The sequence below is a fragment of the Ursus americanus genome, chromosome 24 (assembly GCF_024610735.1).
Source record: "Ursus americanus isolate L20-20 chromosome 24, mUrsAme1.1.p, whole genome shotgun sequence".
NCBI classification, from domain to species: domain Eukaryota; kingdom Metazoa; phylum Chordata; class Mammalia; order Carnivora; family Ursidae; genus Ursus; species Ursus americanus.
Genome location: NC_142150.1, coordinates 3,813,425 through 3,829,174, shown reverse-complemented (window position 1 = coordinate 3,829,174; position 15,750 = coordinate 3,813,425). Strand labels below are relative to the sequence as shown.

The 15,750-nt window shown below is 48.1% G+C and overlaps 1 protein-coding gene across 1 annotated transcript in view; it reads right to left on the bottom strand.

Moving 5' to 3' along the window:
* The window catches only part of SPON1 (spondin 1), a 251,731-nt gene extending 242,279 nt beyond the window's left edge, over positions 1–9,452 (bottom strand). Inside the window, exon 1 of the mRNA XM_045796534.2 lies at positions 8,999–9,452. Within this exon, the coding sequence (XP_045652490.1) occupies positions 8,999–9,236 (238 nt within the window). The 5' untranslated portion in view covers positions 9,237–9,452. The remainder of the gene's footprint in view (positions 1–8,998) is intronic.
* Positions 9,453–15,750: the final 6,298 nt, after the last annotated feature.

Here is a 15,750-nt window from a genome sequence, read left to right as displayed (position 1 = left end):
GAAAAGTACAACCAGCTCAGCCATGGCTCAGGCTCTGCCAGTTTGGGAGTGTTGTCACCTAAAGGAAGCTCACGATGCTTCTCTCCCCACCACTCCATGGCCGAGGCAGGGGAAGGCTGCTATCATTCCAGCTTTGAGGACATCCTACTGGCCACTCCACTTGTGTCTCACTGCAACAGGAGAGGGCAGTGATGTGAGCAGTGCTAACATAAGTGGAGCATGGAAGGCTGCGGTGGGGCAGGAGAGGCTGTGATGAGGAAGCATGTTCATAGGGAAGTGACCACCTTTGGGCCTCCTTCTCTTCGTGTCTCCCCATCTTGTTTAAAAAGAAAAAAAGGGGGGGGCACCTGGGTGGCTCAGTCAGGTAAGCATCTGATTCTTGATTTTGGCTCAGGTCATGATCTCAAGGTCATAAGATCGAGCCCCATGCTGAGCCCCACATCAGGCTCTGTGCTGGGCGTGGAGCCTGCTTAGGAGTCTCTCTCTCCCTCTCTATTACAAAAAAAAAAAAAAAGACATATTATAGATTTCTGGAATCCAGTCCTTTGTTTGTGTTGGGTGCAGTGAAGCTATAACTTTCCAAGTAATTCTGATGCATGGCTAAATTTGGAAACCACACAAATGACCCCACCGAGTGCTGATTCCAGGGAAAGCAACTTAATAACTGGTGTCTAGGTTTGATGGATCAACAATCCTCTCTGCTCTCTTTTCCATTCAGTCAGAGCCAGTGTCTGAAGCTGGGAGCCCCTTCCCTTCGTTCTTTGGCCTGCCGCCCTTCTGCTCTTCACCTCGAACCACCGATGACCCAACTTTCCAGCATGCCTATCTCCTTCCTCCCAACAGTCTTCACCTGGGATGCAAGCATTTGCTTGACCTCACCCCTCACCCCCCACCCCCAGCCAATGCCCCCAGGGCACGGGGCATCCTTTCTCTCTGCTGCCACCACCTGGAGCTTCCTCCTTGCTGTTGGTCCCCAACCCTGGTCTCACTTCTCTGGCTGAGAGAGAAACACTTTCTCTTTCTCCCATCTAGCTCTCTTAGAGGGAGATCTCACACCAGGAGTCTTCTTTTTTTTTTTCCCCAAGAATAATGATTTAGTGCCTGTTATGTCCACAGACTGTTCTGGGTGCTAGAAATAAATGGCAAGTAAGAAAGATACAGTCCTTGCTCTCATTAAGTTCATATTCTAGCTTGAGGAGGTAGATGATGTACAAGATAATTTCCGAGAGTGATTATGGGCTATGATGAAAATAAAATCCGGCAAAAGTAATGGGAAACATAAATTGGTAGTCAGAGAAGCCTCTTTAAAGGGATAAAATCTGAGCTGAAACTTAAAAGCAAGGGGCGAGCCACACAAAGATATGGGCATGACCATTCTAGTCATGGGGAAGAGCATGTACAAAGGGCCTGGGGTGGGAATGAGCTTGGTGTGTTTGGAAAATTCAAAGGGTAGTGTTGCAGCTGTGGGGAGAAAGAAAAGGAAGGAAAGAAAATGAAGAAGGATGAAGAGAAGGAGAAAGAGAAAAGGAGAAGGGGAGGACAAAGAGGAGGATCATAAGAGCTTCCTATAGCACCTAGAATCACCATCCAGTTTTTATGACCTGCTCTGAGTGTGCCCATCCTCCCACACTCCTATCCCCCACACATGGTGGCTTGTGCTGGGAGCCCTTCCCTGCCCTCCTGTTGTCTCATGAAGTCCATGAGGCCTATCTGCAAATATCTGAGCCACAACTGTAGATAGGGTTTGAGTTATTTCCCATGTGTCTCCTGGGCCTCTGCTAATCCGTCGATGTGTTTAAGTTTTCCGGAACTTCTCATGGAAGTTTTGAATATTCTGTGAAAGTTAGAAGCTTTGTCTATGTTGAGCTCACAAGGATGTCTGGTGATGTCACCTAACTCCTTACCCTTCCCATTCCGGCCTCAACTCCAGCCTAGCCAAGACGCCCTGTAAAAGTGGGAAATGTATACCAGCAAGAGCTGGCCAGCCAGGTGGAAAGCGTTATGGGATGTGGTGAGCGCCCTGATATTGTAGGTGCCTATGACATCATCAAACACAACTGTATGCTGTCAGAAGAAAAATAGAGGAAAGAACACTTTTGATAATTTGGGCCACTTGCCACCCCATTCAATGCATGCACGTGCTTGAGTGTGTGTGAGAGGAGACTTTTGTCCCCTCACTCCTTCATAGTGAGTATTTTGTACCTGTCACATCAGTGGTTGAGGACAAGCAAATCGCTTGTTCTTCCTGTTATCTAGTTGAGGGAGCACTGGTCCCTTCCAATGGTGGAAGGACAATTAGAAGTGCTGGACTTACTGAGAAATGTTGGTTCGCTTCTATTCCCCACTAGCAGAACAGTCTGGAAGGGGACACAAATAAGGCTGCATTGCATCTAGTACCCATGTTGTTTACGTACAATTTGAAAGGATTTTTAAGGAATTATTTTGACTTGTGGGCTCTTTGCTTTCCAAAGTGCCTCTTGAACCTAACCCTCAAGTAAGATGGGACTCCAGTCTCCTCAAATTGTCTTTCATTTTCATTCTGAATATATATCCTAGTGAGCTTTTGTTTCTTCTCTTTTAGTTTCTTTTCCCTTCTCCTCCTCCTCCCTCTTCCTCCTTCTTCCTGCCTCTCCCTCTCTTCTTCCTTCTCCTCCACTTCTTCTCCTCTCTCTCGTTTTCTTGTTTTATCCACTTCCTCCTTCATTCCTTTCTTTCCTTATAGCTTCCTCCTCTATTGAGGGAGAGGGCAAGAGAGAACAGGCTACTCTGACAGATTGGCCCCTTTTTTCTTCTCATTATAAAACCTATCAACACCACACACACACACGCACACACACACACGCACGCACGCACATGCACACGCATGCACAGCAACACTTCTTTCCCTACAGACTCATTTAGCAAGTATATCAACTTCACATGCTGTTGAGAAGACCATCTAGATACCTTTCACTGAGTGAGAGAACTTGAAATACTGTGTTTTTATATGACTATGCGTTAAAACATGCGGCACAGATAGCTGACTGTCCCTTTAAAATGTCCCACTTTCACCTTTGTCCTTTTGGTAAAACGACAACAACAACAACAACAAATCCTTTCCCCAAGTTTTAGCTGGGCATGTGGCTGCCCAGTTAAATGTTCTATTTCCCAGGCTCCCTTGCAGCTAGGTGTACTGAAGTCACTAAATTCTTACCAGTGGAGTGTGGTGGGATGTGCTGGGCACCATTCTGGTTCACATCATGAAAAAGAAAGTTGCCTGCTGACTGGAACCCAGATGTGTTGGTAGTGAGCCGGCTGTAACCAGTCGGATGAGCACCCCCACAACAGTGCTGTCCAGTAGACATAAGCTCAAGGCAGGTGAAATTCATTGTATTTGTTAACAAGTATCCGGTAGGGATAAGTGTAAAACAAGTAAAATTAATTTTAATACTATGCCTTATTTGACCTAATATATACAATTATCACTTCAATGTGTAATCAATATAAAAAATTATTGGGAAGTTTATTTTTTCTTTCATCCTAATTTTCCCACAACCAGTGTGTACTTGACACTCACAGCACATCTCGATTTGGACTTGCTATGTTTCAGGTGCCGTAACTCATGGCCACTACCGGACAGCAGGGTGCTAGGGGACTGGCAGAGCAACCCAACAGAGGGAATCTGGGTGCCTGGGTGACCCTGTGAGCAAAGCTGTCCATCCTCTTAGACTCCCCCTTTACCTCTTATTTAAAACACTGTATTTCAGGGTCTCTTTGAAACACAAGCTTAACCTGTATCTTGACTAACATAAGACGGTAAGAGGCTTTCCTCCCTGACAGAAATTAATATTGACCTGCATCTGACACGCTATAGAACAAGCAAATGGAGAGTTATAGTAAAAAGTTCTTGATATATCAGCCCATGTTTGTGACCATATCACCAATTACACCCTATTGTTCCAGTTGAGTCAGTTGGCAGAAATGGCATGACAACTTTACCGTGTATGGGGGGGGGGGTACCCAAGTTCTAGCCTTGACAAATGCCTATTTGATATGCTTTCATTTTTTGGTATGTTTTGATTTTTTTTTTTTTTTTTGCATTTCATGAAACTCAAAGCAGTAAGCAATCTCTTTTAATTTTTATTATCAATCTGAACTAAATACTTATTAAAGGAGGGCAAAGTTTAAAAAATAAAGTTACATGATAAAAAAGAGGGGAATGGTAGAAGAGGAGAGGTGGGAGGGGTGACTTACAGGTAATTACAATATCATCAGCAGTACTTAATTTTTTAAAACCCCACTAGATCAGAAATAGTTGATTTAAAAGACCTTATCCAGTTTAAATTTCTCAGATTCTCCATATGTACTTTACAAATACATAATTTTGTAGGCATGGTAGTATAAATCTGCATGTAAAAATAAAGCAACCATCAAATTAGGGTTTTTTTCCTATCCAATTTGTTTCTGTTTCCCCACAAACAAAAGGAATTGGCTAAAGATTGACAAGGTTGTTCATGTTTCTAAATTAATTCTCTGGTTTATGAGGAAATGCAATCCTGAAGTCTATAAAAAGAAAAAAAAAGCAAATGTAAATAAGGAGCCATCACTTTATACTTTGTATCCCAAGATATGTCAGTTATTACCTTGAAATGTTACTCCTTTCCTTCAGTGAAGACTCACCATCCAGAAGGCCAAGGGTAGCTAGAGTGAATTCATTTTATTCCCCCTTCATGTTCATGTGTCAATACAGAAGGCTGGTTAAGAACACAGCTTAAGGAGTCAGACATCCCTTAGTTTGTATCCTGACTCCACTTATTATTAGCTGTGTGATCATGGGCAAGTTACTAAACCTCTCTGAGACTTAGTCTTCTCATCTGTAAAATAGAATAACAATAAATTGCCTCTAAGTACTGTAAAGAATAAGTGAGATGAGTAGGAAGTACCTAACACAATGTCTCATCCGAGGTCGCTGCCAAGTATTTTTCTATTTCCAAAATAATTGTCTTATTATATATATATATTTTTGAGCACTTACTCTATGACATGACAGGTTTGGTTTTTTTTTGTGTTTTTTTTTTTTAAACGGGGATTATTTCTTTTTTCTTTTTTTTTTAAGATTTTATTTATTTATTTGACAGAGACAGCCAGCGAGAGAGGGAACACAAGCAGGGGGAGTGGGAGAGGAAGAAGCAGGCTCATAGCGGAGGAGCCTGATGTGGGGCTCGATCCCATAACGCCGGGATCATGCCCTGAGCCGAAGGCAGACGCTTAACTGCTGTGCCACCCAGTCTCCCCAAACGGATTATTTCTGACGCCCACAGCAATGCTGTAAGGGTTGGGGAAGCACTCTCATTTTACAGCTGGAGAAATTGTGGCTCAGAGAGAAGTGGCCTGCCTGAGATCACACAGTGAATATATGACTGAGCAGAAGTTGAAACAGACCCAGTCAACATCAAAGCCTGTGCTCTTTCTACCAGACTGAGATGGGGCTCTCCAGGACACCCATCCCTATGGCATTGTGTGCCCCAGAGTGGGACAAAGAAAGAGAAAGCCAAGCAGCTTTGGAGGTCTCCAAACCTCCCGGTTTAGAATAAATCCCCCAATTATCCTTGAAGTTGGACAAGCTTTTGAAATCTCAACTGGACATTTTTTTCCCATCAAGTTCCTTGAAATTTCCCTTTAAAAAGCATCTAGGAAAAGCCACTCTCATTAGCCAGGGTCTGGCTTTATTTTCCTAATAAACAGACCTTTAGTCAGACAAAAGAGCCTCTTTTATTTTCAATCAATTCTTGAACATTTCAGCTGATTTTCTTCTATTTGGCTTGAAATTGTGATCTGGGAATGGCTGGTCCTGCAAACTGTCCTCCTATAAGGGAAGCCCCTTGAGGATCCTCAACTTGTTATTTTTAATTACTGTAATCTCCTTGTCAAAGGAGGCCATGGTCAGAAACAGAGCAGGCCTTTCAGAGCTTTCTAAAGCACAATTATTGCCAAGGGAGGGGGGACATGGGGAAGCGGGAGGGAGAGTAGAGAGAAGTGGTGGGAGAGAGAAGGAAGTCAATATAGTACTAACAACTTGGAAAAGCCTGAATAATAATCTCCATTGGATCCTGGCTGTTGAGAAGAAACGCCATGTTTTCATAAATATAAAGATATATATTTTTAACAGTGACCATTTTAATCCAGTGTAGAACACCTAAAAGAGATCCTGGGTGGGGGACATGGAGAGCAGAAGCTATTCAGGGATAAACTGGAATTCTGGGGACAAAGATTCCAGGCAGGAAAACAAGCCATTGATTCCAAGGCTTGTGAGGGTCTCTAACTCAAGACAAAGTAAAAAAGCAACTCGAACACCAGGGGAATTTTAACTCCCACAGCCCTGAGTCAATACCCTGAACAGAATGCATTCGATTTACTTTTAACATAATTATTCTTAGAAAGTATAAGCCAACAGAAAATGTCACGAACTAGGAGAGCGCCCTTTTCTTCCTAACTTGGAGTAGTGGAATCAGGTTTGCTAATCTCAGAGTATTTACTCAGAAGTCCTGAGCATGTTTCCTGCAACACCTTCCTTTCAAGATCTCTCAGGCACCAGAAGGGAGAAAAAGAGACTGCGGGCCAACAGCCTGAGTGGGGAGTCACAGTCCAAAAGGCTAATGTTTAGGTTAGAAAAACCTGTAGGTGAAAGTCTAGTGCTCCCCTCTTCCCTAGGCCATGGACACTCTGGCAGTCGTGGAAACCTGCCAATCATGTGAATACCAAGTGCCCCTGTTTCCCAGGGCTGGGGTAACCCCTGCCAATGCTCAGCCCACATGGAGGATTTGTGCAGGAAGAAATGCCTGGTAGGACCCTCGGCATGGGCCCCTGACTTGCCTAAATCACCTAAAAACATCCTCTTGCACTTATATTAAGAACAATCTTAGGCTAGTGTGGAGAAATCATTCATTCACTCATTCCATTAATTCATAGGGACCCAGATAGCCACCATTCACTGGTAGATTGGACCAAGGAGTGCTGAGAACACCTACTCTTAATCACAGGCACACACATCAAAAACAAATCTGACTAGGCACATCCCTCGGCTATTAAACCAATAAGGGCCTCATATCCAACTCAAGCAAACTTGTACTGGGGACCTCAGGCACACTCATCTTTGTCAACTCTCTTACTCCCTACAACCACCAGAGCGGTTGGATAAATAGCTACTTCCACTGCTGGGAAAGAAGTTCAGTGAAATTAAAGGACTTGCACAAGGTCACACAGCCACTAAAGCCAAGTCCGTCTGACTCTTTCCCTGCCACGTGGAGCTTGGGGGGGAACCCAGATCCTCGGTTTTGGTGAGGCCTCAAGAGACCGAGGGCGGGTACGCCCTCCTCGCTCCAGTCCACGGAGAGGGCTGGCTGTCTCCCAGCTCCTCGGAAAGGCTGTGGCCGCACCCGCAGCCCCGCTACCCCCGCCGACTCCCTCGCGAGTTGGCCCGGGGGTTCTTTCTCCACTCTGTACCGAGGGTCCCGCCTCCCGGAGCGCTGGGGTCAGAGGGGCTCGCCACGCACTGAGCGCCGCCACGTGCGGGGGGCGCCAGGAAGCCGTTCTGGGAAGCTCCAGGTGGACAAAGTCTGGGACACGATCCCGGAAAACCGGGAGAAGCATTCTGAGAAGGGTAGTGCCTGCTGATGGCGGCCTGTGCGGCCGGGGCGCCCGCTGACAGTGGCCCAAACTTTCTCCAGTGTTCTCCCACCGCTTCCTCCTGCAGCGCTCTGGGAACCCGGAAGGCGGGGGGTGCAAGGGCGGCGGCTTCGAGCCCACCAGCTGCCGCCAAGACCATCTCTTGCCTGCAAGGCACCAGGGCTCACTTAACGAAGAGGTGGGGGGACTTGCAGCCCGTCACTCCCCGCCCGCGGAGCCCAAGGTGAGACCGGGCAGCCTTCCTTGCCTGCCCCAGGTCCTGTCTCCCAACTGGAGAACGGCGGCTGCTGCGCGCGGAAAAGCTGTCTGGGGAAAATGATGGGCGGCGGAGAGAGGCGGTGGGCGGTGGGGATGGAATCAGGGGGCTTCAGGTCTGCGCGGGTCGAGCGGCTCTCCCGGCTCTCCCGCCCAGGACGCGTTCACCTGCTTGGACCTTCCCTCCCCGCGCTCCTGAAAGCCCGCGCTCCGCCGGGAAGCGTAGGCGCTACATTCCCCCCCACGCAGAGCCTCGGGGTGGCTGAAGCCAGGGTCCCCCGGCCTCCACAGAGCAGGCCTCGGGAATACGGGCTTCCTTTTCCGTCTCCACTGAGTTTCCCTTCCCATTTCGAACCCACACAGAGCTACTCGGAGGCCCATTCCATTGGGAGCCTGTCCTAGAAATCCAGACTCTTCTCCCTCGCCTGGGACCATCAGAAAATAATTTGGAGTTCTTTCCAGGGACCCTTCCGAAAGCTTCAGGCTCTTCCTCCCCTCCTCCCCGTGCCCGGGACCAGTCAAGGGGGAAGCCGAAGTCCCTTTTCCTGAAGGCATCTGTCCGAGGAAGCTGGAGTGACCATCCCGGGGGTGGTCTGAGAGAAGCTGGTATCCTCTCCTTCAGGAATGGGAGAGGGGAAAGCCTGTCCCCCACCTGGTCTGGGACTCGACAGAGAGAAACCAGGGTTCCCTTCACTCCAGAGGCGGATCTGGAGGAAGACGGGTTTCCACTGCTCTCCCGGAGCGGGCCGGGGGGATGGGGGTGGGGGGGAGAAGCCAGGTTCCCTCCCAGCCAGGCCGGCGTGGCGCGTCACTCGGCTGCAGCCCACGCCCGGGAACCGCGCATCCGAGATGGGGCTGCCCGGCCTGGCTGCGGCCCCCGCGACGGCCCCGGACGCTGGCTCGGGAGCCGCACGGAGCTGGCAGCGAGAGGGGCGGAGGGCGGCCAGGATAGAGGGCCCTTGCCGGGCTCTGCCGGCACCGTGCGCCCGTCGACCGGGCGCCCTCCTCCGGCACCGCGCGGTCTGCGCCGTTCCGGGGGCTGGCTTCCGCGCCCCCAGCACCACGCCGGGCCACTTACCACGGTAGCTGGTTCCTGGCTTGTAGAAGTCGGGGTCGCCCTCCACGCGGAGGCTGAACTCGGTGTAGCCCTCGCGCCGCGTGCCCTGGGCGCGCAGGATACGGCTGCAGTAGCCCTCCGACTTGGGCACTTTGTCCAGGGTCTCGTCGGAGAAGGCCAGCGCCGCGGCCAGGGGCAGCGCCAGGGCCAGCAGTGCTGGACTCCGACTCAGCCTCAGGGGCGCTGGGGACAGCCTCATCCTCGCGGGCGCTCAACTTTGTGCCGCTTCCGCCGGCCCTCGCCACGCGACGCCTGCCCGAAGGGGTCCCCGTAGAAGGGAGACCTGGCGGAGCTCTGGCGGGGAGCGGGAGCTCGGAGCCGGCGCTGGCGACCGGGAGACCGTGGCGGTCTCGGCTTGGCGGCTGCCGAGCTGCGCCGCGCTGAGCTGAGCTGAGCCGAGCTGAGCGAGCCGAGCCGCGCGAGGAAGGGAGGGCGGCGGCGTAGGGGGAGGAGGGCGGGCTGATTTTGCCCAGATCCCCGAGCGCAGCGCTGTTTTGTTTCTGAGCTGGCGATGAGCGGCCCGGCCGTGTTTATTTTGCGACGCTGGATTCCCAGGGTCTGGCGGGGAAACCATAAGGCACAGGGACACGACAGGTTCTGTCCCACCACCAAGGAGGCTGCCGCCACAACCCCAGCTACACCTTTGCACCCTGCGAAGTAACGAAACTAACTTTCGCTGAACACCTACTTTGTGCTTACCAGTATGCTGGGTGGTTGGTGAAGGGTATCTGCTCACCTTCTCCACTCTCCTTGCACACAACAAACATGACCTTACTTTCATTCATTTTACAGATGAGCAAACTGAGGCCTGCAGCTAAACAGTTAAGGCAGGGTCGGATGCCATGACTGTTTGACTCTACTGCTCTCTTGGAGCAGGTCAGACTGGAGGATGAGAAAGGAGCGGCATGACTCATCCAACTGCGCCCAGTAGGCACAGCGCCTACAGCCTGTAATATTTTTGGAGACTCCTGAAAATATTTTAAGATTAGAAGAAAAAAAAACACATTTAGGTCTAATAAAATGTTATACTAAATAATGTTAATGTATTTCTACTATACCTACACAGTCATAAAATAGAATGTTTACTATTGTTTTATGAAGGAAGGAGACCCCAAAGAGAAAAGTGCCTAAGGCCCGGATAAGTCCTCATATAGCCCTAGAAAGGAGTTTCAAAAGGTTCAAAGAAAAGTCTGTGTTTTCTTGGCTTAGTATTTTAGTTCAGGTTCTCAGTCCCCAGTAACCGATGTTTAGAGAGGAACTGAGCCTGAGACGCCAACCCTAAGGCCAGACTGGAAAAGGCCCAGGTGAAGGAATCTCTCCCAGTGTTTCCCCCCAGGGACAGACCTGAAGCAAACCTCAATCCTGCCACTCACCTACTGTGAAGCTTTGGCGATTTATTCTCTTCAAGCTCCAGTTTCAAGCTCTGGAGGGAGTGTGTGTGCGCCTCCAGGGTAATGCGCCCTTCCTCTAGGGGGTGCTAGAGTCCAATGAAATGACCCATATAAAACACCTGGCCTAGCCTCCAGGTCACCCTCCTCCTCAATGGGTAGGCCTGGGCTGGTCATGGGTACCACAGCTGGGAAGACCAAGCCCACCTGGGAGATGCCTTAAGGCCCCTGACTCCCCTCAGTGTGCACAAGCATCCCTCTCCAGGTGCTTTCACAAGTTTTGGTGACCCCTCTTCCTCCCTCTGGGTCATCAACACACCTTAAATGCCTACATTTAAAAAGCAATCTCCTTTGCTTTCCAGGTCAGGTTTTTCCTCTTTGACGTCACTAACAAACAGCCCAGAAGAGCTGTCTGCATTGAAGGTCTCCATTCCTCCACACCCGCTCACTTAACTTTTCAGTCCTTATCCTGGGACTCTCCCAGGACTGTTAACTGGGCACCTTCTCTCAGAAGTCACCCACGAGCACCCCCTTACTGAAGCCAATTCTGCTCTTTTCTCAGTCCTGACCTTCTTTGACTCTCAGCAGCACCTGACCCAGCTGACCAGCCCTCCTCTATAGAGGTGACACTCAGATTCACATCTGTGTCCTGAGTGAATTATCTCCTGTGTCACTGGCTCGGAGCTCATATTAGATTCCACGGTGCATAGCCCCAGTCATCCAGCACGCTTTTGTTGAGTGCAGATTTGGGGCCAAGTCTGTGCTGAGCAGTGGGTACCACAGGGAACAAAAATTCATTCATTCGTTCGTTTGTTCATTCATTCATTCATTCATATTGAAGGCCCTCCATGTGCTCAGCGCTGGGACACAAGACAGACTTATTACTTGCCTTTGTGGATCTTACAGTCCAGTGGGAAAAGCAAACATTAAATACATAGCTACAGAATCTTTTCAAATTATACTTGTGATATATGCTACAGACTAAAATAAGTGCTTTGTGGGATTTTATCTCAAAGGACAGGAATGAATGTCCAATAGCCCAAATATGTGCTCTTTTCATCTAAATCAACATATTCAAATCTAACATGGATATGGGAAGGTATGGAGCGGGCAGGGACGTAAGAGTTAATTTTTTATTAAACATTTACAGGGAAACCATGTCAAGTGGGAGGCCCATTTCCCCTCTAGCCTCGATTCCCAAATTAGGAACCTACAAAATCTCCTGTCTAGGTCCCCCAGCTGAAAGGGGAAAAGATGCAAGATTCAAAACAGGCCTCACCAAACACCAAAATGGAGTTCTTCCCACTACACAGTGTGGACCTCAGGCTCAAAGCAGCCCATCAAGCTCCAGGGCCACTCCCCAAGCTAGATTTCCCCAACCCCGCTCTGCCATCACGTCAGACCTCCGTTCTCCACACATCCAAACCATCACCAAGTTTCACCTTCTAACTACCACCTGAACCTGTCCACTTCTCTCCATCTCCTCTGCCACCACACCAGTCAGGTGTCACCATCTCTCAACCTCCTAATTGGGCTATCTGCACCCACTCTGCCCACTCTTGCCCCCCTCCAACATGCCTTCTGCACTGAAGCCCAAATGATCCTTTTTTAAACGCAGATTTGAATGTCAATCCCAAGGTTAAAATCCATGTCAGTGGCTTTTCGGGACTCTCAGAACAAAGAAAGCATCTTCAACACGGCCTCCAATGCCCTCCTCAACCTTCTTGGGCCATGCACCCCTTCTGTCATGGGCTCCAGCCCCCAGGGCTCCTTGGTGTGTGAGCGTGTGCCCGTGCTGTTCTCTCGGCCTGGCGCCCCATGCTCTATAGTCCCCTCCCCCACCTGCCATCCTCCTGAGCACCTCTCCGATCTCCGTGCAAACTGTTCCTCAGAGGAGTCCTTCCTGCCTGTTACATGCTCCTCTTTATACACTCTCCTGGCACCTGATGTATTTTCTCTTAATATTCTCAAGATTTATAATTCCATATTCATTTTTATGTTTGATTTTTACATTTTTTATTTATTCTTGGTTTGTCTCCATCACTAGATTCTAAGCTCTCTAAAGATAGGGACTGCCTCTATGGTTCACCACCCTATTCTCCAGGTACATCATGTTCTAGGAATAAAAAGCCTTTCACAGCCCAAGGTCTTCAAGTGACCTTCAAGGCCCTCCATGATTTGGTTCTAGACCCCAGACTGTGCTCTCAGTGCTGTCAGCTGGGTTCCCGGTGTCCCCCACTTTCAATCCTACCTTACACCTTTGCCAGTAGCTTCCCATCACCTAGAATGCCTTCCTCTCCTGCAACCCATTTATATTCTCCTCTTCTCCACGGAATGAGATCCTGCATTCTCTCCTCTGGACTTCAGTAGAACTTAAAGGACAAAGTTTCGTATTCTGGCTATTGTGTCCTGGTGGATTGCCATGAACTATTTCGTGTGTGTCTATGTCTCATCTCTTAGCAATGAATCCAGTTTACTTTCTATTTAATTTCCTGTTCAGATGTTTTGTTCTGTTGTAAAATACACTGGACTTCAAGAAATCTCTTTCCAGTTTTGTAGCCTAAGGCAGAGCTGATGTTAGTTGCTAGGGTGTTGCTAGGGAAAGTCATTTAGCCAGGGCAGATAATTAACTTTATCAGTGTGTGTGGGTAAGTCACAGAAAAGAAGAGCTGGGGGCCCTACTTATCCAAGGGAAAAAAAAAAAATTCCTTTGATTGGTAAGAGGTGAGATCAGCCTTTTTTTTTTTTTTTCCTTTAAGAGAGAAGGGAAAAAGGAGTTTCTAGATTAGTGTTTTTCAGAGTATGGCCATTGAAACACAAGCATTAGATGTTTGTCTCAAAAGCAGATTCCGAATTCCCACCCCAGACCTATTGAATCTGCACTTTGAACAAATTCAAGCCAAAGTTTAGGAAACCACCGCCTCAGGCTTGAAACATAAGGGTTCTAGTCTGGCTTTCCCATGTTTTGGCTATGTGAAGCTGAGTGGTCTTGGTGTCACCAGACCAGTTCAAACTATTTTCAATGTACAAAATTGAAAACAGTAATACCCATTTTGCCGTCAAACTGGGGTTTTGAGAAATAAATGGGTAACTGTGGTGATAATTTGTAAACAGCAAAATGATTCATACAAAAATTAGTATTGTTACTGTTATTTTATTAATTCAGAACAAGAACCAGGAAATACCTATGTTTCTCTAACTCCTAGAGTTATAGTCAGAGGCTTTCATGGAAAGGGGTTTCTAGAAAAAAGAAAGCAGACAGATAATAATGGTAGCTGAATCACTCTGAAAAATCTATTTGTAACCTTTCACGTGGAAAAGCTATCTACCAGTGAGCCGGTAGGTTTTGAGACTAAGTTATGGAAGATGACTACAAGAAGTAAAATTTTTAGGGGCGCCTGGGTGGCTCAGTTGGTTAAGCAGCCAACTCTTGATTTTGGCTTAGGTCCTGATCTCAGGGTCCTGAGAAAGAGCCCTATGTCGGCTCTCTGCTCAGCAGGGAGTGTGCTTCTCTCTCTCTCTCCCTCTGCCCCTCCCTCCACTTGTGCACTTTCTCTCATTCTCTAAAATAAATAAATAAATCTTCAAAAAAAAAAAAAAAGTAAAATTTTTAAAAAATTATAAAAGCAGAAAAATCAAATGGGGCACCTGGGCAACTTAGTCGATAGAGCGTGGGACTCATGATCTCAGGGTTGTTAAGTTCAAGCCCCATGTTAGATGTAGAGCTTACTTTAAAAAAAATCAGTTAATTGAAGAGATATTTATCCAGCACCTGCTGTGTTGCAGGTATCAGCCATATCCTACGGAACTACCCTACCTTTGGAATTCTGAAACTGATGGGGTCTGTCCCACAGCTCCACCCAAGGTATGACCTTTCTGTTCACCTGATCTCTCCAGTCTTTTGGCCTCCATTCAATTTTGCCCTTCCCTCTACTCCCTGGAGCATTTCTCTACCTATTTCCCACTGCCGCATCCAGGTGGGTGTTCTAAAAGGTCCTTCAAAAGTCCCTCTAACTTTAAAGCATCCATTTTAGGGGCGCCTGGGTGGCACAGCGGTTAAGCGTCTGCCTTCAGCTCAGGGCGTGATCCTGGCGTTATGGGATCCTCCGCTATGAGCCTGCTCCTTCCTCTCCCACTCCCCCTGCTTGTGTTCCCTCTCTCGCTGGCTGTCTCTATCTCTGTCGAATAAATAAATAAATAATCTTTTTTAAAAAAAATAAAGCATCCAGTTTATATTTCTTCATCCTCCCTCATCCTACCTCCATCATCTATAGCCTCCTGCAGCCACAGAAAACTCTGCCACTGGCCACCTGCTTCCTGCCCAGCCTAACCCTTGCTATAATCTTGGGAGACTAGAAAGCCTGAGCGTTATACAGCCATCTGTCGGACGAGCTTGGCTCCCTCCATGTCAGCAGCCATCACTGACAGAAACCTCGCTTTGGAGATCTTGATTCCCAGCAGCCCCCCATCATTCCATTTTTAGCTTTCCCATGTCCTCACCCCCTTGACCTCTCTGTGTCAGTGAGACCTACTATTGCTTACTCACGTCTGACTTTCCCAGCACATCTTGTTGTCAACTCCTCTCTCACCCTGTCTGGACACCATGTTTAACCATTTTAACCACATCCTCACCAATGCTCTTCATGATGTCATCTTTTACTTCTCCACCTAACTTCTCCAACTAACCCCCAACCCTAGATCAACTAAGCAGAACGGTGGAACTACCTCAGACTTCTGAGCTCTGCTGCATTAAACCTGATAACCCCACCAATTGCCCTACTACAAACCTATGAATTCTGTTCTTAACCATAGTTTTTATATTTATTCCTAAGCAGTTTCCTCTCCCATTCTTCACAGTACCTTATCCCTCTCTTTTACTCCTTACCACCCTCTCAAGTCTGCTCAATCACCCTTGATATCAAATCACCACAGAGTGAGGAGGAGGGGTAACCCGGTCTCTTATTTCACCCCTCAGACAGAAGACATAACTTCCTCAGATTTCTGTCTCCTTTATCATTGCACCAAATGGGCAAAACCCAAGTTCACTTCTTGCCTCAAAGGCAGAAAGGTCTGATTCTTCGATTCTTCCAAGGCTGATTCCTTACCTGTGTTCTTGTCCTCAATTCCCTCCTGCCTTCTGCTGACTGCTAATCTGTCTGTGAACCTCTCTGCCTCTTGGACTTCAGTTTCCCATCCTATTCACGTCTGCAGCCTGCAGACATGAGTGAGTGCGTGACTCTCCCCCAATCCTGGGATGGGATCAGGAGTGGGGGAGAGGTGGCACTAGGCATCACTGGACATCTCAGCCATCTTGTTTCTCTCCAG